The sequence below is a fragment of the Marmota marmota genome, unplaced genomic scaffold (assembly GCF_001458135.2).
Source record: "Marmota marmota marmota unplaced genomic scaffold, marMar, whole genome shotgun sequence".
NCBI classification, from domain to species: domain Eukaryota; kingdom Metazoa; phylum Chordata; class Mammalia; order Rodentia; family Sciuridae; genus Marmota; species Marmota marmota.
Window position 1 is genome coordinate 61,266,538 of NW_025999842.1, and position 23,257 is coordinate 61,289,794.

A 23,257-nucleotide genomic window follows, 5' to 3' on the forward strand; every position below is an offset into this window, starting at 1 on the left:
AGGTCAACTTAGCAAATCCACTGGGCTGTTCCTGGGTTCCTTCCTACCTTCTTGCATCATGGTTTAGAAATCTCCAGGCAGTAACCTCAAAAATTGGAGGGCTCATCTCATGTATTTCTCAATGAGTGAATAAATTGTTCTGATAAATGTCAAAGGAATAAAACCTGTTCAAATTATTATCAAAAAATGCTGGACACCTACATAAAGTTTCTCACAAATGGCATCACTTGATTTAAATTACATGATGCTGCTACATCTTCTTAACCTTTATGAATATGGTTCACACCAAATATTATAGAATATTGTGCTAGTTTACATGTGTTCTTTAAGATATTGCTTCATGCTTTTCTTCTTTTCCCGATTATATGTTAATCTCTGGAGTAGTTTTAAATAATTGAGAAATTAAATTAAAATAATTTTAAAAATTTAAAGTCATTGTTATACATAATTCCTGGACCTCATGACATTTTAAATAAAAATTATTTTAGTATCTAGATCATAATTATTTCAATCAAATAGAAATGGGGTTTCTAAAATGTTTTTGCACATTTAAAAAAATCAACATTCTTGTATTTCTTTTTTTTTACTGTCCATTTGCTAATTAAATTATTTTAACTGATATTCTGTAAGAATAGCATGCATCCTTTCAAATTATGATTGGTAGAAGTAAAAATAGTATTTTCCTGTTATTGGCATCAGAATTTATTTGTAGAGGAAGTCATATCCAAGTTTGGAATGACAAACGGTATAGGAAAGAGAACCAAGATCTGATGGGAAGAAAAGAACAACCTTTTGAAGAATTGTATTAAAATGTTGTCACAGGGATAAGAAATAAGGATTGTTGTGTACTAGTGAGAAACACTTTAGCTTTCTGTTACAGAGTCACCCTGTTCCTCCACAATATGCAGCTTTATTTCTAGGCGCCAGCTAGGGAAAGGAACTCATAATTGGGAAACGGATGGAGTGGCAGAAGCTGCCAGAGGCTGTGAATGTGCCTCAGAGTCCAGCACTGAGGCTGTGTCACCACCCAGCACAGCAGCTTCCACTCCTAACCCTCCAAGGGGGCGACCCAGGAGTCCTCTAAGGCTGAGCACAATCCATGCCACCATCACCACCATCTAAGGAAGACCCCAGACAGGGAGGCAGGGGAGCTGATGGCTCTGTGTTTTAAAGTGCATTTTACAGATAATTCGCCAAAATAATATCCTCACCCCAAACCCAAGGCAACTGAACGGCAAAAATCCTTTAGAATTTTCCGTAAGTGCATTTGACAAGAGAGACATGGATAAAAACAATTTAAAAGCATGAAAATGGAAGGTTGCTTTATAGATTTTTTTTAGAGAGACACAGAGAGAGAATTTTTTAATATTTATTTTTCAGTTTTCGGTGGACACAACATCTTTATTTTATTTTTATGTGGTGCTGAGGATCGAACCCAGCGCCCTGCGCATGCCAGGCGTGCGCACTAACACTGGAGCCACATCCCCAGCCCTATAGATGTTTTTCAGCAGCTGTTTCAGTACACATTCCTTACACCTTACCTGTGGTATATTCAAGACCACATACAAAACTTCAGCACACTCACTCTTTAAAAGATATTCACCAGGTATTCCTACTTGAATAATTAGTCTATCATACCCTGGTTCTCTTTCATTTTCATGATCTCTGAAATTTAGCACCACTTGTAACTTCCGGAAAGGGAGTCATCTTCAATGAGGGTGACCGGTTTTGATCAATGATGAAGGGGGTTTGGGGCTCCTACCCACTAAGCCATATATATGGCTTCAATTGGTCTGCAACACAAAGCTTTCACCCTAGAATGTGCCCTTCTGTGTTGGTGGGCTCAAGGGCAGGAGGTCACACTTTTCTCTGCTTCTAGCATTGACATGACATTTGACTTTATAGAAGTGAGCATGACTCAAAAAAAGTGCAGACACATCATAGAACGTTCATTTCATATACTTTTCAAAATCGTGAGATCTTGAGTTTCTGGTACAGACTCTAAACCAATCTCTTATAATATTAAACCTTGGAGAGAAACACTTCAAGTCTAACCTTTATGTCAAAAAATAATTATTTTCTTCATGTTACAAGTCATTTTGATTTCAAATTTTACTCAGAGGCAGAATTTCTTAAAAGGCTAACTAGTTTTATTTTTACCCTTCTTTTGAACATGACATGAACTATGGCTCAAGTCTCCATATCGCTGGAGAATTTGTTAGTAAATATCAATAAGTGTAAAAGTAAATAATCAATCAAGGTTGGGCCACTCAGTAGATTTGAGCAAATAGATGAAGGAGTCAATCTTTCTGATCAGTTTGACTGGCCATCATTTTCAGTGATCATGAGCAAAGGACCCACTTAAACTATATTCAGGTCACTTACCATGAAGGGGGAGAGCTAAGAACTCTTGTTGAAGAACAGGCTTTACAAACTTCAAGAACTTCCCAAGGTCCTCAGGCTAATTGTGTCTAGGTTGGGATTTATGTGCCCACCCCCATCTCATTCAGCACTTCTCTGTGATCCAGCTCAGCTGACTACTTCCAAACCCCTTAAATGTCCTGTGATCTTTTTTCTGTGTTCATCTACCAGGAAGCTTGATGCCAGTCCTTCTTCTTCTCTTTACCTGAGCTATGCTGACCCCTTTACATCTCAGAGCAGACATCACTTTCTGAAGGAATCCATCGCCACCAACACACATCTCCTATAACCCTGGACCTGTTGGAAATATGACTCATGTGTAGTTTGTGGGGAAGAATCTAGAGAGGAAGTGCATCAATTAGCTCAGCAAGGGAGAAAACACAGTTATCCCAACTGAGCTCATGTAACAAGGGGTGAGCTATGGTCAGTCAAATATATTTGGCCCAGTTCCCTGCTCTATGAGAAGCAAATAAGACACTCTGACAGAGACGATGGGTTATTTTCCACTACCTATTACATATTGTAACAATCTTGAATAAAGCCACATTGGCCTATTCAATTCTGTGTAGTACAATTTTTCCTTGATGCCCTCTTATGGCTGGCTCACATAAACACCTGAATTAAACTGGGGCTACATAACCCATGGTAGATGTGAATATTTTAGAAGGTAAGCATGTTTAAAAATTCTAACCCACTTAATCAAATGTCAGTGAGCCCCCATATGGTGAGAAGATGGATTCTTTTTACACTTGAGGGTGAGATTGTTTTTCATTAAAGCTATTATTTTGAGATAGCATTAGGAAAAAAAATCTGGTCACTTCTCTGGCAGACAAGATTGAAAAAAATGTCCCAGGAATCAAAACCATGATTGGTATGTTTCAGAGATAAATCAGTTTTCTAGTACAGTTCACATAATGATCTTGTCCACAATGTTGCAAGCTTGCTGAGCTCTTACTGTGAGGTCCCAAGTGCCTCAGTTATATTTTTCTCTGATCTGGGCAGTGACTGATAGGCTCTGTGATTTAGTGGTAAGGAGTACAGGACATGGAAGCCAGATTACCTGATCCAGGAAGACCTCAGCTAGTTGCTGAATATTTTCCATCTCAATAAAGTGAAGAACCCAAAATTTGATGACTAGTGAATGCTCAAGGAACTTTAGCTGTTGTAATTATTTCTACTGTCATCATCATGATGACTTCAGTACTGTGAAGAAAAAATAAATAGAATATTTTATTTTTACAACTTTCTGCCAAAGAGAGAATCATTGATGGGTAGTAATGCTAACCGAAAATAGACTTTAGCCTTGTCTGGATTTCTTCATTAGTACATAACTCTGAGCTCTATTTGTGAGACGTTTGTCTTTTTCTCTCCCCACCCCGATCCCTGCATTTTTAGTGATGGATGGGCAGACAGAGATGAAGTCATTGAAGGTTATGAGGTGGAAGCCAACGGGGGAATCACGATAAAGCTGCAGTCTCCGGAGGTCAGGTCATTTGATGATTATTTCCTGAAACTGAGACTGGACACTAATACGAGGAATCCCTGGTTCCCTGAATTCTGGCAACATCGGTTCCAGTGCCGCCTACCAGGACACCTTCTGGAAAATCCCAACTTTAAAAGAATCTGTACAGGTAACTCGTGTTTACCAAATAACACTACAGAGCTTTGGTCATCTCCTTCAACTCCATTACAGGCTGTTGAATGAGAATAGAAAGTACCAGTGCTGGAGATCCAAAGACAGAAGGGCTATCTCACTACAATAATAGCTAGAACAAAGTAAGCATGTATAACCCCCAGGGATTCATGGTCCTGTATTCTGGGAAGACTGCTTTGATGTATCAGAGAGCAACTGATAAGAAGAGTTAGCCTAAATAAATGAAAAGCCAACTAAGAAATTGGATTTCTAGCACTTGAGCCAGGGGGAAGATTTATTGCATGTGTACTTAGGAGATACTACCACAGAGATCAGTAAGCAACACTGGTTTGATCCTCCACCCCCCTGCCTTTATGACTTGCTTAATACCTATATCATCATATTCTATACCACCAACATGATGTTTATGGACATAGGAGCCAAGAAATTGTAACCTCATCCGTCGACCAGAGGATGGTTCCTGGTTGGAGAGGTATTTTCTGGGCACTGCTCATGCATGCCAGGAAAGGATAGCACATTATCCCAAGGTTTTCAGGGGCCTGCTGAACTCCACAGCATGCTCCTTTTCCATAGAAATATATTAGCCCAAACTACTTAACACTTAACTTTTATAAGCATTATCATTACTGCATGGGGACATTGTTGTCCCTGTTCTTTTTCACTATTGTCTGTGCGATAGACATAGACATCTAAGGTCTCTCATGGTGCCATTCAAAGCCAGTCATCCATACTGGATTGGTAGCATAGCATGATGATCTTCTCATGATGGTGGGTTGTGAAGTCTACTGTTGACCTTATTTGTCTGGCACAACAGAGGTCTGACATTTATTTCCTCTCTCAGCTGAGCAGATAATATTTAGAAATGTCAGGAATCCATCTGTTCATACCACATCTCAATAAAAAAACACTGTATAGAAGGAAAAGAGAGAAGGGAAAAATCAGCAACTCTGGACTTATAGGAAATCATGATCCCTTTGGGAAAATTCAAAGATATTACTCCCCACTCATGAAATAGATAAATAACTAGAGGCAATGGGTTTGTACAAAATGGAGAAAGAATAATACTAATTACATAAACTATTTCTATCTTCAATAATATTTACATTTTGATGTTAGAAAATTCTTTAAAACAGCAATATGTATAAACACATCAATGTTTATCAGACTTGATGAAGCTTGGTCCAGTTCCCTGGGAAATTTTCTGGTGTGGATTTATTTTCAATAAAGGTTTTTAGACCAACCTCAGTGTGGCTTCTAGGGAGGTTCAGACATACAATCCAACTAAGAGGCAGGAGGAATGGAAGATAAGTGCTAAACTATGTATTCATAGTTTTCTGCTCACTTCTCATTTCTCTGAGGTAATAGAACCACAGAAGCTATGCATCTAGGAAAGTCTCCTTGCAAATTTTAAGATGTTGAGGATTGATGGGACAATAGTTACCCAAGATTCATATAGTTATTGCCAACAACAGAATGAGAACCCATGCCTCCTGGACAGCCTGTATGAGGTCTTGTTCTCTAATTGCTTCCTAAGAAATGTTTTCTTTTATAAATGGAGAATCTATGCAGAGAGAGCTCTTGTGTCCCTCATAGAACCCTGTACAACATTAGTCTCTGGACTCAGTCAATTCTTGTTAGTTAATTGATCAGCTAATTTATATCATCTTATGGTGTAGGGAGTTTTTTTGTTTGTTTGTTTTTTAAGAAAAGTTAGGCCCATTATTTCACACAATTTCTTTTATTCAACATTAAACAGATTTTAGTTGTACTCGGTGTCAGGCTTCATTCTAGGACCTTACAATGCTGTGCAGGAAAATAGACAATAAACAATAACCACAAAAATAACTTAAGGAAAGTGGATACTCATTTATGGAATCATAAGACCTATGGAGAAAACAAGGCATGGGATTAGAGAGCAAGGGGGTGGAGGGATTGCAACTTTAAAAAGAATGAACGGAGAAAGCCTCACTTAGGAAATGGTTTAAAACCTGAAGGAGATGAGAGAATGAGTCATCAGAGCATTAGGGAAGGGTTTTCCAAGCAGAGGGAACAGCATGTGAAAAGAGGAATGAACATGTCTGGTTTAGGAGAACAGTAAGGGATCAGGTTGCTGGAGCCAGGGGATAAAGAAGCAAGGGCCCATAGCTGGTAGGGAGGTGTGAGACTGGGGAATTGCATCACAGTAGTAGCAAGAAGATGGAGACAGGTGTTCAGTGCTCAGTTTATTTTGAATAAGACCTGAGGGGATTTGCTGACAGAATTGTCAAGAATGACTGGTTTGAGAACCTGGAGAGCTGGTGTCATCATTGAGACTTCAACACTTAGGGAAGAGCAGGCTGGGGAAAAACCAGGAGGTTGGTTTGGGGCGTGTTAAATTTGAGACTTTTTAGTGGTCTATGTCACTTTTCCATCAGTACACATATTAAACATGCTTGGATGTCTTTATGTAAAGAGTTTTAGAAAACGTTTTATGACTTGAGCCCTCATTAAAAAAAATTTGACCTCTGTAGGCATGTACACTAATATTTTGGGTTTTCAATTGTCAGGGCTCATGTAAATGTCAAGGTTAAAGCTGGAATTTGATTAACATTCACAGCAGGAATTAACAGCTTGCAAAACTCATGAATTGTTCTTACATTGTGCTTGAATCTCAAAGCTATTTTAAAGAGCAATTGCAACATTTCATAAACATGTTTATGTTTGCATTTCATTCTGGTGTCAAGTTTAGAAAATGTTTCCCTATGTTCTTAGTTCAAAGGAAGGCAGAAGTCTTATTTAACTTTCCATTAGGAACCAATTCACAAAATATATTGATTTTTTTCTCCTGCAGAGATTCTAAAATTTTGGCAGTTTTATCTATATTATCTGTTTGTATTCATTCATGTGAACTTATACTGCTTTTCAGCTTTAACCTCTGTATTTCTATGACATCAGCTTCAATACTATTGACAAACAACATGAACTTTCACTTCCTGTGTTATTCTTACCCACTTAGGATTCTCTCATAGCAAATTAATTCCTGAGTCTTGTTATGAATATGCAGGCACATTTAGGGAAATTAGTGAGAGGAGTGAAATTAACTTTTCAGAATATCGATAGCTATTTTTTATGTCATTCATTTTTACACTTCTGATGTTTTGGAAAGTTTTGATATTGCTGTTAGTTTCCATAGAAACCTTTGTTGAGCTTAATCTCAGATGTCACTATTTAAATAAAGAGTTTATATGCACTAAATTGCCAGTTTGAATATTAAGGGTCCCGCGTCAAGACTGAGTAATTTGGGAATCACTGTGGCTAATTAAAAAGTGCTTCATGCAAAATCCACATCACTGTTTAATTAGTCGAGTATATCAAGGGATTGGAGATGTGTTGGGGAAAACACTAACTGAAACATCAAAGACTAACTTCGAAAGATGTAATAATTGTGAAGACAGTGAAAAGAGTAGATACAAAGCAAATCAAAGTCACTCTTTTAGTAAGTTATTTAATGCTTAAGAGATTTAGATCATGTTTGCAATGGCACAGGGCTTATTGTTCCTGATGAGAATCATTATAAAGATCCCTTAGCAGCTGGTAGAGTATAGTGTTGGGCCGCACAAGAACTGGGTACAATACTGTTCAGTTATGAATTTCTCACATAACTTGGACAACTTCACTTAACCTCTGAGACTCAGGTTTTACAAGTGTAACATGTAGATAACAATATCTACCTCACACAGGTGCTGTGAGAAGTGAATGAAATAATGGCAATGAATTACTTTGCAGTGAAATAATACTAGTGAAGAATTTTGCAATCTATAAGCCACTCACTTGTCCCTTGATATCTATGAGATTTGTTATGGGGCACTCAAATACCCAAATTCAAGGATGCTCATTTCCCTTGTATAAAATGGAATAATATTTGTATATAATATATACACATCCTCCAGTATACTTTAAATCAAATCTCTAAATTACATTAAATACCTAATGTATTGCAAATTCTACATAAACAGTTGTTATATTGCATTGTTTAGGGGATAGTGACTAGGAAAATATGTGGACATGTTCAGTATAGATAATTTAAAAATATATATTTTCAGTCTAAGACCAGTTGAATCTGCAGAGTGAAACCCATGGATGTGGGGGCCCTTCTGGACTTACATAAATGTAAAAGAGTAATAATAGAATCATGTCTTACTGGAAAGTGAAGTCTAGCATAGATTACCTCATAAAAACTATGGGTTTTGAAGTTATAAGTTTAATATAATTACATTCCATCATGTAGAAACTAGACAAATAATCATATAACCCTTAGTTATCCTTGCACATAGTAAGTGTAAATACTGATATTTACTTTTATTTTCTTTCCTATTAGTTTTTTTTAAATTTTTTGACTTTCAAAGTAATACTTGCTTTTGATACTCATCTTGTGCAACTTATAAACATAGTAGTGCATGAGAAAGATGAAGAGCTTTAAAAAATTGTTCTTATCTAACCACCATTCGTTTCATTTTTCTCTATATAGTTTTAAATCGTGTAGCTAATATTTTACATATTGCTTTTTAAAAAATTCATATTGCTTTTTTCTTATGAAGTTATGAATTTCTCTCTGTCATTAAACTCTTTCGTTCTTAATGAATGCATAATACTTTGCATACTGTTAAGATGCAACTTTTTATTTTTATTTTATTTTTTTGGTACTAGAAGTTGAACCTGAATATGCTGGACTACTGAGATACACACCTAGCCCTTTATATTTCTTATTTTGAGACAGGTAAGCTCTTTAGGGCCTCCCTAAATTGTTGGGACTGACCTCAAATCCCAGTGTCTCAGCCTCTTGAGTCACTGGGATTACAGGCATATGCCAGTATGTCCACCAAGATAAATTCATTTAACCATTTTATTCTTCCTATACATTTGGTTGTTTTGAGTTTTTCACAAATTTTAAAGAAAGATGCTTTGGCATGTGGTAAAAATTTTTTTCTTTGTAAACCTTTCTTTTTCATTTTTGGTAATTTTCTTAAGTTATATGTCCAGAAGTTGTGTTAAGTTACCAGAAGTTCAATCAAAGATATGAACATTTCTAAGGCTTTTGAAAATAAGGAGTTCTAAGGCAACTCCTACTAGCTCTGCATGAAACTCAGCATTCTTCCCATTTGTTTGCGTAGTTGTAATGACAGTGTGCATGTAATTCTACCTTATTTTTTCCTTTAGGATTGTATTTCACATATTTTTGAAGTTGCTGCATGGCTTTATAACCACAATTTTAATAACCCTACAGTGTTCTATCCAATGAAAAACTATAATTACTTAGCAAGCCTTATATTGTTGAATATTTAGGACACTTCCAATTTTCCTTATTAAGAAACAGTGAATATGGCACAGTTTTCATGGTTGTTGGTGCTATTTTGGGATTGTTCCCTTTTAATAGATTCATAAATATGTAATTATTGGTCTAAGAGCATGATAAGTTTGGGTTTCCTTAGCAAGCTTGTATTGCAATTGTCTTGTTCCATAGTCATATTAATATTTGCTGTGGCTAGTTGTATATTAACTATATAAATTTATTGGGTTCACTATGTTCTTATCAGCTTTTTTCCCACAACCTACTGAATTTGCAACCAAATTTTGTTTTCTCCCCTTATGCTCTGTACCAACTGGAAGCAGATGGGCACAATGCTTTTTACAGCTAGCATATTGTATTTGGCCATTGTCCAAGACATAATGAAAGAATTTGGCTGATGTATGTAATGCTCACCAAAGAATCATGACTAGTAAGATAATGACAGCTAGTCTGGCACTGTGGTGGGAATGTCCACTCTAAATCTCATGTTGAAATTCAATTGCTATTATGATGATATTAGGAGATTGAACTTATAAGAGATGATTAGGACTTTTGAAAGTCTTCATGAATGAATTAATGCCATTTTCACAGGGATGAACTCCCCAAGAAAGAACTTAATTTTGACCCCCATTCTCTCTGTCTCCTGGTTCCATTTGCCCTTCTACCTCACTCCACGGGATGATGCAGCATAAAGGATGATCCCCAGATGGAACCCCAGATATTCAACTTCCCAGCCTCCAGAACCATGACCCAAACTTCTACTGTTTACAACTTACCCAGTTTATAGTATTCTGTCATAGTAGCAGAAAACAGAATTATATATCTGGGAAGATACACTTTCAAGATTTTCAAGCAAGGAGAATCTTATTCTAGTAGCTTGGAGAAAACCATTCATAATTTTAGACAGGTACTGATTATATTAATAACTTTTCCTTATTATTAGTTTTCCAATTTTTATGAACATTCTAAAGTATATATGAAGTAACCTATTACATAAGGCCAGATAAGAGGAGCCCATTACAGTTTGATCCAGACTGAGATGGTCTATAAATCGAGATAGATTTTAATTAAGCTCATTGAGTCTGAGTGTAATACTTATTTTATTCCCACCTTGGATGTTTGGTTCAAATGCCAATATGCACTCCTGAGGATATAATTTAACTATACCAGGAAGTCGACACTATTAATTGAGGTTTGGGGAAAATGCCACATTTGTCCACCCCTCCCTGTACCTATGCTCTTTGAAATATGGCTTTGTGTCTCCCCTCATTAAGAGATAGGATTTTGTTCTCGACCTTGAATATCTCAACTGACATTATAAGGCATTATTAACTCCAAGTCTAGAGCCCCAGAGGTTTGAGCTACTCCCGTTCTCATTCTTGAAACCCTTTCTGAGCAATATGAAAAAAACCTGAGTTAACCTCCAGAAGATGGAAATAACATGGATCAGAAAGAGAATGACCTCTAGGTTGAGGATGTCCTAGATCAGCCAGTCTCAAGCCAATGTACTACCTGACTACTGACGCATGTGTGCACCCAGTTGAAATGAGTCATGTCCAACTCAGAGCAGCAGACCTTCCCAGGTGACTCCGAGATTCATGGACTAAGCAAATTCTTGTTATTTACCACTAAACCTTGAGGCTGGTTTGTTATGTAGCTTAGTTATGGTAGTAGGTAACTAATACAAGGTCTCTCTAGCCTTGCAATCCAAGACTCTTACATGGAACAATCATTTCTTATTAAACAAAGGAATATAATGTCTTATCTTGGTGTGCTGAAATACTCAATCTTTTCCTTTCCTAAGAGGAATGGTACAATATTGCATCCCAGACCTCATGGAACAAACCAAACATTTCCATAGATTTAGTAATGAAGAAGATTTAAAAACCCCCCACCCAAGGCAGTGAAAATATTCTACTTATGAATTTTTATGTGCATAGAGGAAGTGCTGAAAATTGGGACACAGTCATAGCTGACCCAACACCCTCAAAACCAAGCAGCATATGTACTTGTCCAATGCTGGTCTAAGTTGCCTTATGGAACCATGTTTCAGAAGTGTACTTGGAAGAATAAAAGTGATCTTACCTTGAGTTACATCTGGGCATTATATTTTCCTAGACAAATATTGCTATCACATATACATGAAGCTTCAAAAATACGCATACAATAAGCTCGATGTTGCTCTGCCTGTTTCTTATTAACACTTTTGGTTGGTGCTGTCAGATGCAGCCACTACCCACATGTATCTATTTATATTTAAATTTAAATTAACAAAAATTAAATGAAAGCAATTTTTCATTTCTTCTTTTACAAGCCACAGTTCAACAGCTACCTGTACCTAGTAACTACCATGTTGTATTGTATTGCACAGATGTGGATTTCTGTTATTGTAAGTAGTTGCTCCATGCTGTGTTCTACTTTACTAATTCCATAAATGCAAGTTTGATTGTTATTTTGGTTATTTGGCTCTAATTCACAAGTTAGTGTTTTGAGCAATTTGTTGAATATCCTTACTATAACAGCTGGAAATTGATTTAGTCTTATTGGAATGAGCCAAGGCTGCAACTTGCTTGGTGATTTCTAAGTATTTGCTGCTGAAGATAAGAAGGAGTGATTTTCATAAAAAGCAGGCAAGTACTCACTAGCCTTTTTGGATAGTTCTTTATTCCATGTCATTTTTAATATTAGAAGACTTTAGAAAAATATGTACATGTTTTATCACCCAAAAGGCATAAAAGTTGATGCAAGGGCATGAGTTTTTCCTTCTTTCTTTTCTTTTTTTCTGTAGTGGGAATGGAACCCAGAGCCTCATGAATATTAGGCAAGTAAGTGCTCTAATACTGAGCTACATCTCCAGCCCTATGTTCTTTTACTTTATATACATCTTGGTTATGTTTCCAAAGCACTTAAATGATGCATAGTAATAAGCCTATACAAATTTGAAGTACAAAAAGAAAAATTATTTGAGTCATTGAACACTCACTACAGTGAATGGTCACTGTTTTATCTTTTTTAAGGTATTTATTTTGTAGTTAGTTGGACACAATAACTTTATTTCACTTAATTATTTTTATGTGGTGCTGAGGATTGAACCCAGGTCTCGAATGTGCAAGGCAATCGCTCCACCGCTGAGCCACAACCCTAGCCCTGTTGTTATCTTTTAATAGAAACCATTAATTTATAGTTATATATTACTGGGTAATTATATAGTTTTAATCTGTAAACAATTATCTAAAGATTAGCTAAAGGTTCATATACTACAATTATTATTAGAATTTGGTCCAATCCATTAATAGATTTTTTAAAAATTGGATAATAATTCTCCTTACTAAATAATTTGCATATTTGTAAAGTTGACTGCTACCTCATATAGTCTAGTCTGCCTTCTGAACAAATTTGAGAGTTGGCATTTCTAATGCTTAAAATCTGTGGCTGCTGGGTGTGGTGGCTCATGCCTGTAATCCCAGCAACTTGGAAGGCTAAGGCAGGAGGATTTCAGGTTTGAAGCTAGCCTCAGCAACTTATCAGAGCTGTAAGCAACCTAGTGGGATCCTGTCTCAAAATAAAAAGGGCCAGGGATGTGGCTCAATGGTTAAGTGCCCTTGAGTTCAGTCCCTGGTACCTAAAACAAACAAACAAAAACAAAATAAAACAAAAACCTGTGGCTATTCTTCATAAACATTTCACCCTGTCATGAGTGGCTGTTATATTTTAGATTGTCTCAGTGGACTACATATGGGGTTAATCTACATCATATAAGTTGTATTGCTTCTCAGCAAGAGAACACTATTGCATTTCATGTCTGGAAATTCACACTAAGTAAAGTCATAATTCTGGCTATCATAAGTAGGAACAGTTTTTTTTTTTTGTCACAAGGAATATGATCAAATAGAGTTGGGGTCTGGCCCACTATTCTTTTCCTGTTTTTTTATAGCTTTAGTGAGGGATAATTGGAATACAATGAATTTCACACACTTAAAATGCACTGTTTGGTAAGTTTTGACGCAGGTATATGACCAAGAAATTACACAATTAAGATAATGAACTTATCATGCCCAAAATTCCTTTGTGTCTCATTGAAAACCCTTCTCCTCTATCACAGTTTATCTGCATCCCCACAAAATCAGTTATTGGCTTTCTGAAACTATAGTTTATTTGCAATTTCTGAATTTTTAATATAAATGGTATTATGTATTCTGTACTCTTTTTTGCCTGCTTTCCTTTATTCACACAATTATTTTGAGATTCATCATTTTATTGCATATATTAACAGTTAATTCCAGTTAATTGCCAATTAATGTTCTGTTATTTGTATACATCATATGTTTATTTATTTGGGTATTGGTTGTTTCCAGTTTGGGGTTATTACAAATATAACCTCCATGTACAAGCATAGATACATACTTTATTTCTCTTGGCCTAATTCCCAGGCATAGAATGTCTGGATCATGTGGTAGGTTGTGTGTTTAACTTCCTTTATCCCCCTTTAGTCCTGTTCATTATGGAAATACACAGTTGAGAAGGCAGCTTTGTAATGAAATCAAACAGAAAAAATCCAGGGCTTATTAGAATTCAAGAGATAATGAGACTTCTGGATTGCTTCTTGAGGAGTTTGCTCTAATGTTACATTACTTCTGCTACTTGGAGGTGATAATTAAGATGAAGGGAATATTTTATGTCCATATTTGGAGCCAAGTTGTCAGTCATAATAGCTATTGAAACTATATAGTCAATGTTGCCATGACTAAAGAACTGGCTGAGTAGATGCCCTAGTGGTAAATTCTTTAGAGGCTGCTTTTCCTGAAAACCAACCTCACATGGATAGAGCATGACCCTGTCTACTCAACACATCAGTAACACTAACAATGTAGTTCCTGTGTCTCCATACCACACTAATGTACCCAGAGTCATACTTTATATCCAGGGGCTGTCTGTTAAACCCACACCAAAGAGCTCTGTGACATAGTCTTGAATATGTTATAATCACTTGGGTTTAAGTCAATGTCATGTCATACGATGATGGGACCTCTTTAATTATTTACTAACCCATCTTTCTCTGGAATGTCATTGGTTGGTACACAACACTGTTACAACATAAATCTTTATAGGTTTGGTGGGTATCCACAGGAATTACATGGTGACAAATATTTAAAATCTGTCAGAAATGCCAGTAAATTGAATCCATGCAGATTTGCCTCAAATAGATCTATATCTAATGTGTCAATCAGTTTAATACTATTATTTGATCTTTTCAGCTAAATTAATAGTCCCAAATCTGAATTGCTGAGAATAGAATCTTGTCTTTTAAAGCATAGGTCTTGAGCTGGCTTATCAAAATCATCAGGAAAGCTTTTCAGAAAGTACTTTTCTATATCAGTCTTGGTTCTACAATATACCAATTGAATCAGAATCCTTGGAGTAAGTCCAAACATTTATTTTAAGGACAGAAAAAAATTATACTTAAAATTTATGAGCCATTTAGCACTTTTTTAAAAAATCCAAATTTGGAATCATCTATCACTGTCCAAATTGGGAGCTTGCTAATGTTTTGGCTCTGGATATGGCATTGGAGACAGTTTAGTAATTCCTGGTGCTCAATCATTCTCTTGTGCTTGCTTTATTTTATTTTTTATTGGTAGGTTTGTTTTGTATTAAAGCATTGGTATTCTGAAACCAGTAAGTCATGGCCAAATACTATATTTCTTTATATCCAGATTGGATAGTTACTAGATGTATTAATTTTCTATTGCTGCTGTAATAAATTACTATAAACTCAGTAGCTTAAACAATACACATTTATTATGCTACAGTTCTGTAGGTTAGGAGTCTGATGAGGGTCTCCCTGAGCTAAGGTAAGAGTGTCAGAGGCCCACATTCTTTTATGAAGGCCCCAAGAGAGAATCTGCTTCTATGCTGTTTTGAACTTCCACAGTCACCTACATTCCTTGGATCATGGCCCGCTCCCTTCATATACCAACCTAGGAATACTGCATCAGCCTGACCGTTCTTCCTCAACCACATTCTTCTGATCATGACCAGGGAAGGTTCTCTACTTTTAAGGACTAATGATGAAATTGTGCCCACCTTGAGGATCAAGAATAACCTCACCATCTCAAGGGAAGATTAATTATATTTCAAAGCCTCTTTTACTGTGTAACTTAGTTTATCTACAAGTTCAGGAACTAGGATGTGGTTATCTTTGTGGGACCTTATTCATTATTTTTTCAACCACACTAAATACCTAGGCAGAACAAGGGATTATCTTCTCTAACTCTTCTGCTGCAGTCCTGCCCCTGTTAACTGATGCTGGGAGTGTAGGATATAAGTCTTTGGTAACAGAGGTAAAAGGTCATTTTTATTGTGTTTCTATGAAAGTTAAACCATCTGTGTAGTTGAGGAAGTGTGCACTTTTGCATTCAATCTTAGGAAGGTCTCTTCTTATCTCATCTCTTTGGCCTCTTCAGATGGGGCATTAAGGACTGATTTTGGGGGGGACCAAGTGACCTCCATTCTCTGCTTCCTGGCCCCAAATTGTTGGGGGCCCAAGGAGTATTTTAAATTTCCATAGTCACTTTTAATCTAGGCTGATATGTTTTTAGCTTTCCTAGAAAAACTCTTTCAAATTGTGTAATTTATTTTTTAACTAGTTGATCAGTCACAACATGTGCCAATAACAATGCCTACAATTCTTTTTTTAGATAATCCTCTCCTTCAGGACTTAACTTTAGGAGCCTAGCAGATATATAAGGGGAAGCCACAGTTGTACCCTCTTCATTTTTAACCATTTTCTTCATCTGAAAGATTTATGGGTGCCAAACTAATTTTTCCCAAGATTTTAACAAAAGAAGATGAGTTTTTTCTTGATCATTTGCTATGAATCTGAAACTTTTTTCTTTCTTTCTTTCTTTCTTTCTTTCTTTCTTTCTTTCTTTCTTTCTTTCTTTCTTTCTTTGTTTTTAAAGCAGAAATCTTCACAGTTTGGTCTTTAAGAATCAATTTAATTTTTATATCTGAACATTTAATTTTCCTAACTCTTTGCCTAAACATGCAAGCTCATTTAATGAAATGTCTGCCTTTCTAGTTATGGCATGTGACAATATTAGCATTTTATCACTGCATAATGGATGTGTGTCCTTTAGACCCTAGATGCAGTATCCTTGCCATCTGCTGCCGTTTTCTATATGTTTCATTGCTGTCCCTACTTTTAGGTACCAATTTCTGTACTAGTCAGGATAGGCTAATATATACTACAAAACAAATGATCCTTAATATAAGTTCTTAGAGCAATAAATAATTATTTCTCACTCATGCAACATGTCCAGTGTATATTCATTATAAAACCCTTCTGTGTCTTCTGTGCTATGTAATAATTGTGGCAAAAGGAAAGCTAAGCATGGCCAATGAGCACTGGGTTTAAAACTTCTGCTAAAATATATGTTACTTCCATTTAAATGTCATTGATCAATTCAAGTTCCATACTCAAGCAATACATCAGTGAAGATGGGAAATCTCTACCACAGGAGAGGGTCACCTAATATTTGGAAGTAGACCTTCAATTTATCAAATCAGAATTAGTACTACCTTTTATTCAAGAGATGGTAAGCCTTATGTATGTATAATATGTGGTTAGACATTTTAGAATTTTAAACTTAAGTAATGTTTTAACAGGCAGAATTACTGTGTCAAAATACTTTGGGGAATTTTTGACCAAGATGAAGAGAAATTTTCTTCTTTACTTGTGCTCCAATTAATTAATTGTTTAAGGCAGTGAATGCAAAATTCAGAATTCCAAGTCAGAGAGATATTTGTCACAAGGATTTATCAACAAAATACATTTATTAGAGTCTTCATACTTCCATTAGTGAAGTCTTCTACTGTGGTTAAGAACTGGAGGTTTTTGTTTCCTAAGAGACAGCGAGGAAAGGGTTCATACATAGTCTGACATCATGACCCTCTCTCTGTGGAACTGTCCCACTTTCCAGGTTTAACCTAATGTGATTGGCATTGATGAGCAGTAATAGAGTTTCCTTTTTCACACAGGGCACGAGAGACCAATATCACCTTTTCTACAGCAGAGGCAGGTTTTGCAAAATAACAAGGATACAGAAATTCTTATGACATGGTACAAAAGGTGTTGAAAAATCTCATATTCCCATTTCCTCCCTTTGTAGGTAATTTATTTACATCACATTTCAACAATAAGATAACCTCAGTCTGGCTGTATGATGCTGTCTTAAGTGACAGTTCTCCTGCTCTGTGTGTTCAGAGATTGAGGAACATTGTCATGTAGCAAATGGCTAAGGATTCTCTAGTCTCTGCTTCAAGTTCTTCACAAGATTGTCCAAGGATTGCTTGAACATTGATATTAGGAAGTATACATTATTAAATTCCTAAAATAATCTGTGAAAATTAGTGCCTCATTTTAATTTTTATATATTTTTATTGTCTTTAAGGCTAAATATTTTCTCAGCTTTTGAAATTTTATCTTCTGTTACTTTTTGATTATGTCCTATGTCACAGTACCTTTTCTTAAAATTAACATTGGTTTTATTTAATTTTAAAATTCTTATTATAAAATTTATATTTTCTCATTTTAAACTACAGCAGCTATGTCATAAGTGACTTGTATAGTTTGTAAGTATAATCTAATTGAGGGCCCCATTTCTAAAGAGATACAAATACATTAAGAGAGTGGACACAGAGCTATTGGAAATGAGTTTATTGAAAGGGAAAAATATAAACAAAAGTTATATTGTATTTTGGGATATACCAATTATTACATTTGTAAACAGTGCTATGAATAAATAATAATAAGTAATAGTCGAATCAAGATACTGAATTGTAGGTACTGTGTACCAGTCCTGATTATTTGGCATAGCCCATATTAACTAATAACATAGTGGCAAAATGTACAAGTTATCTATTAACCAAAAGCTTATATTTACATGTAAGTGTTTTGTATGTATGTATGTGTTTTGTACATGACTTAACACCTGAATTCCAAATTTTATTTATAACAAGAATTTACAAAAGTTCCAACAATATAATTTTTTGTTGTTGTTCTTGAATGAAAAGAAAATAAGAATTCCAGGAAGTTAGCTATGGCATAACATAAGGTACCTGATATGTGCCTTAATTTTCTTTAAACAAACTTTTAATTTAAGAATAATTCTAAAGAGTTACAAAAATATTGGGGAGCTAGAACAGCGTCCTTATATATATCCTATGACCATTTTTTCCCCATTGTTAACATGTTACATTAGTATGTCTATTATAATTAATGAAGCAATATTGATACATTTTATCAACTGAAGTCCATTTACTATTTATATTTTATTCCTTTTTACCTAATGGTTCTTGTTCTGTTCCAGTGTGCCTTTCAATGTATAATATAATCCACTTAGTCATGCTGTCTCCTTAGACTTCTTGGCTGTGATACTTACGGGGTGAGGTTTCTGAAGAGTAAGGATAAAAGAAAATAAGATAAAGTCAAGATTGTGCTTATAGGCAAAATACAAATCATTAGATTATGTTCTGCAGCTGAAGATGGGCAACGAGTGTGACCCTGAACAAAGGCATCCACGACCAACAAACATAACCAGTTTTTTGAGATGCTTCAGAGAAAAGAAACTCTTCCTGGTAGTAAGTTCTGAGAAAACATCCTCTTCAAACTATGAATAAGAGATCACTTTCTGGTGTCCAGACATTTTCCTTAACATCTCTTTTATGTAAAATAATGAAGGGCTTGTTTGGGCTATTTCTATAGCATCTTTAAAGTGGGCCAGGATCATGATGCTTAAATGCATTTTGGGTATGTGGGAAAGGGATAATGATAGAGTCAAGTCAGTGCAGCTATGCAGTCTCAGAGGGTTGGGTCCCTCCCCTAAATAACTGTTCCCATAGCACTTGTCCCAGGGTTCCCTGGAAGACCAGCTAGCTTAGACCATGTCATTTAATGGACCCACCTGAGTCCAAATCATCCCATTCTTTTTTTCTAGTTTCTCCTTTGATACAAAACAAGCCAAGAACTTTTAAACATATATACTTGAAGAGAAGTTTCAATAGGAAGATTTAGCATAGGCAGACATCAAGTCAGATTATATATTGAGACTGATTGGACTGTAAGAGATTTCAACAGGCAAGGATTTCAGGTACCTTATGGAATAGATTGTAGGATAACTGTTTTCTCTGTCTTCCCTTGCATCAGAGTTTTTCTGTTCATCTTGGCCAGAGGAAGCTGCTCATAAAACTGAATCATATTTTTTGGCCAACATCTGTCTATAGTGCAAGGTTGCCAAAAATTTGAAACTACCTTCTGTATGCAGTTTTCATATGCCAGAAACAGATGGGATTTTCTGTAATTTCAATTATTTATGGTGTTTTCTACATTTAGAATTATTCTGTGGATATTGGTGTAATTAAAAATCCTAGGGACTGGGACTGTGGCTCAGCGGTAGAGCGCTCGCCTAGCATGGGCAGGACCCGGGTTCGATCCTCAGCACCGCATAAAAATAAAGGCATTGTGTTGTGTCCATCTACACCTAAAATAAATAAATAAACAAATGTTAAAAAATTCTGCCTACCTTTAAAATATCTCACACATATAAACACAATTCCTATCACAGTCCTATATCTGTATACTAGAAATAGTAGACCCTCATTCATTTTCTGGCTTTACTCCTTGATATATATGGCTCTGGAAATCTCTGGGCCTTGATTTTCTCATTTATACTATAGATGTCAAAGGTAGAGATTAAATGAAGTGAAATACATTGTGATAGTCCCATAAAAAATTTTAGATAGTAAAATTGTTAATTATATTCTATACCTCCTTATATATACTTCCATATAATATATAAGTATATATATTTAAAACCATTTCACTTATATAATCATGACATATATTGATCTTATATATCATAATTAGGTTGGCATGCTATTTCCTTTATGTTTATCATAAGATTCTGCTGGTATTTATTTGTTTTCTTGAATTCTTCATTTTCCTGTTCAGCCATTTCCACAGGCTCCCAAAATACTCAGTTCAGAGAAAATGTTATTAATATTGAGAAGTTGAGACTTCTGTTACTATCTTCATTTGATTCCTTACCTGAGGAGAAAGGATCCCATGACCCTGAGGAGAAACCTACCTTGGACCTCATTTATTCCATATCTTCAGTGGGTCAAGGAAGGTCACTAGCAAGGAGCAGCATGGTTTATCCACTTGCTGGTAAATGCCATGTCATTGGTCTCAGTGTGAATTCCCCCAACCCTACCTCACCCCACCTTTGGACCATCTGTTACCATATGTTATCTACACATCTTTGAACTCTCTACGAGGAGGCTTTGTATTTCTTGAAGATATTTTCAGACTTCTCTCTTAGACCCTAATTTCCTCAGAGATAGTGTATGCATGATGTATTTTAATATTCCCTCCTTACCAGGCACAATAACAAGGTAAGAGTGTAATACACCGAATTAAAAATAAAATGTATGAAAGATGACATTGAGCATTTCTCAGAGATTCCATGGCCAAAATCTTTCACTGCCTCAAAATTCCTTTTACCCATCATGTTCTATCTTGAATGGAAGCTCAAGACTGGCCTCAATGCTGCTGTAGCTCCGTGGTGAAAGACAGGAGGGACATGCTCACAAGTTTTGAGGGATGTGCTCACAAGTTTTGTGGAGGACTGCAGTCACAAGTAGTTAGGATCCTGAGAAGTCTCACTTTCTTGACTAAGGTAGGGCACTGTGGAGAGATGACATCATGCATCATGAAGCCAGTGACATGAGTACAAGTATCTTGGAGACAGTGGTCAAAGACACAGAGATAAGAAGTGGAGCACCAAAAATGAATCTCATTAAGCTTTTAGACATACTTTATGTGGTTTCCAAAATTTCTCAAATTTCCCAAGAGTTCTTATTAACTGACTTAACATTCCAGTGGAAAGTAGGATATTTGTTAGCATCAAGGGAAAAAAATGTAAAACTATATAAACTGAGATTCCAGTTGAAAAAATTGAATAGCAACAAGTTTCTTGAATAGTGGGCAGAGAGGCAGTGTGGTTAGAACCAATCAGCCTGAGGAAATTGGAGCCTCAATATTAGTTAACTTTTGCATTTCTGTCACCCAATTACCAAATAAGAACAACCTACAGGAGGAGGAAAGAGTATTATTGGGCTCACAGTTTCAGAGGTCTCAGTTCAGAGATCACTAACTCCTTATTCTGCAACCAAGATGTGGAAGAACATTATGGGAGAAGGGTCCAGAAAAAGAAAATTCTCAATTCATGGGGGTTTAGGGGAGAGAGAGAGAGAGAGAGAGAGCACGAGCGAGCGAGCAGGGGAGGTAATGGGCCACAGGGAATAAACACCCTAGTGATTCATCTAATCTTGTTATGTCCAAATACCTACACTCATTCAAACTAGGATAGATCAGGTTACAGATCTCACAAGCCAATCACTATAACTCTGAACATTCCTACCTCAATACAAAAGATTTTGAGGGACACATCACATCCAAACCATAACCTTCTACCTCTGAACTTAAAAAGCTCATGTCCATCTTACAATGCAAAATGCATTTGGTTTATATCCAAAAGTCTCATAGTGTTAACAAAAAACTTTTTTGCCCAAAAGTATAGCTCAAGAACAAAGTCTCCTCTGAGCCTCCAGTCAACCTTTTGGCTGTGAGCCTCTGTAAAAATAAAAACAAGTTGCATATCCTCCAATATACAGTGCCAGAGTAAACATTCTTTTTCCAAAAGGGAGGAATAGGGGCATAGAAGGAAGTGATGGGGCCAAAGCAAGACTGAAAACCCAGCCAGGTAAACAGGTCCTATAACTCTGTATACAGCATCTAGGACACAATGTGTTCAAAAGAGTTTGGGAAGTCCTGTCCCTTGGCCTTGCCAGTTATAGTACACATGGGCTTTTTTTTAGCCTGGCTCTTTCTGCACCCAGCAGCTTTTCTTGGTAGACAGTTCACATTGCTGGCATCTCTTAATTATTAGGGCTCTATTTTAGCTTCAGCTTCACCTTTACATTTTCATTTATTGCCTTCTCAGAAAAGTCTGCAGGGACACTTGTCCTGCAGCACTTTACATGTCCTCCCAGCCCTTTCCCTGAAATCTCAGTGGAAGCATCCATGACATCTTAACTTGAGCATCCTGTATTTCTGCAGAATCAGCACTATGTGCATGGCACTAAGGTACACTGCCAGCTTGCACAATATTTGGGCCTCCTGGAATCAGGCCTGCAGAGGCCTTTGAGTAACTGTACAACTCAGCAGGATGAAATAATTTCCTAGGCATTCGTGTGTGAGCAGGGTGCTCAAGGATGCAGAAGGGAAAATTCCTTTGAAAAGAGCTCATGGGGGCATCCTGCTTGCCCCTTGGGTGTGGTCTTCCAATGTCCTCAGGACATTCTTCCTATTAACCTCTAAGCAAAGTACTTAGCATGTCTTTAGGGGCTGTTACCTCTTCAACAAGAACACTTTCTTTGGCCCCAGTTTTGCATGCACTTATCTGACCAAACTACAAATTTTTAAAGTCCTTCAGTCATGTTTTCCTCTCTTGATTCTCCCAGTAAATGTAGCCAAATTCTGCCACACCAGTGAATGAATGCTTGCTGCCTTAAAATTTCTTCCACCAGATTAATTAGTCCATTACTTTTAAATTCAACCTTATACAAAGATTCAGGACATGGGGAAATGTAGCCAAGTTTTTATCCAGAATATAATATGAGTGTCTTTTAGTCCAATTCCCAATAGAGTCCTCATTTCCTTCTGTAAAATCCTAAGCACAGTCCACATCTCTAATCAGCATTCTTATCTTTTGAGTTCCCACCAGAATCACCCA

General features: G+C 36.3%; 1 protein-coding gene across 1 annotated transcript in view; it reads left to right on the forward strand.

The window, feature by feature from the left end:
- The window catches only part of Grm1 (glutamate metabotropic receptor 1), a 265,709-nt gene that overhangs the window by 159,617 nt on the left and 82,835 nt on the right, over positions 1 to 23,257 (forward strand). The window contains exon 3 of the mRNA XM_015502059.2: positions 3,817 to 4,052. Coding sequence (XP_015357545.2) covers positions 3,817 to 4,052 — 236 coding nt within the window. The remainder of the gene's footprint in view (positions 1 to 3,816; positions 4,053 to 23,257) is intronic.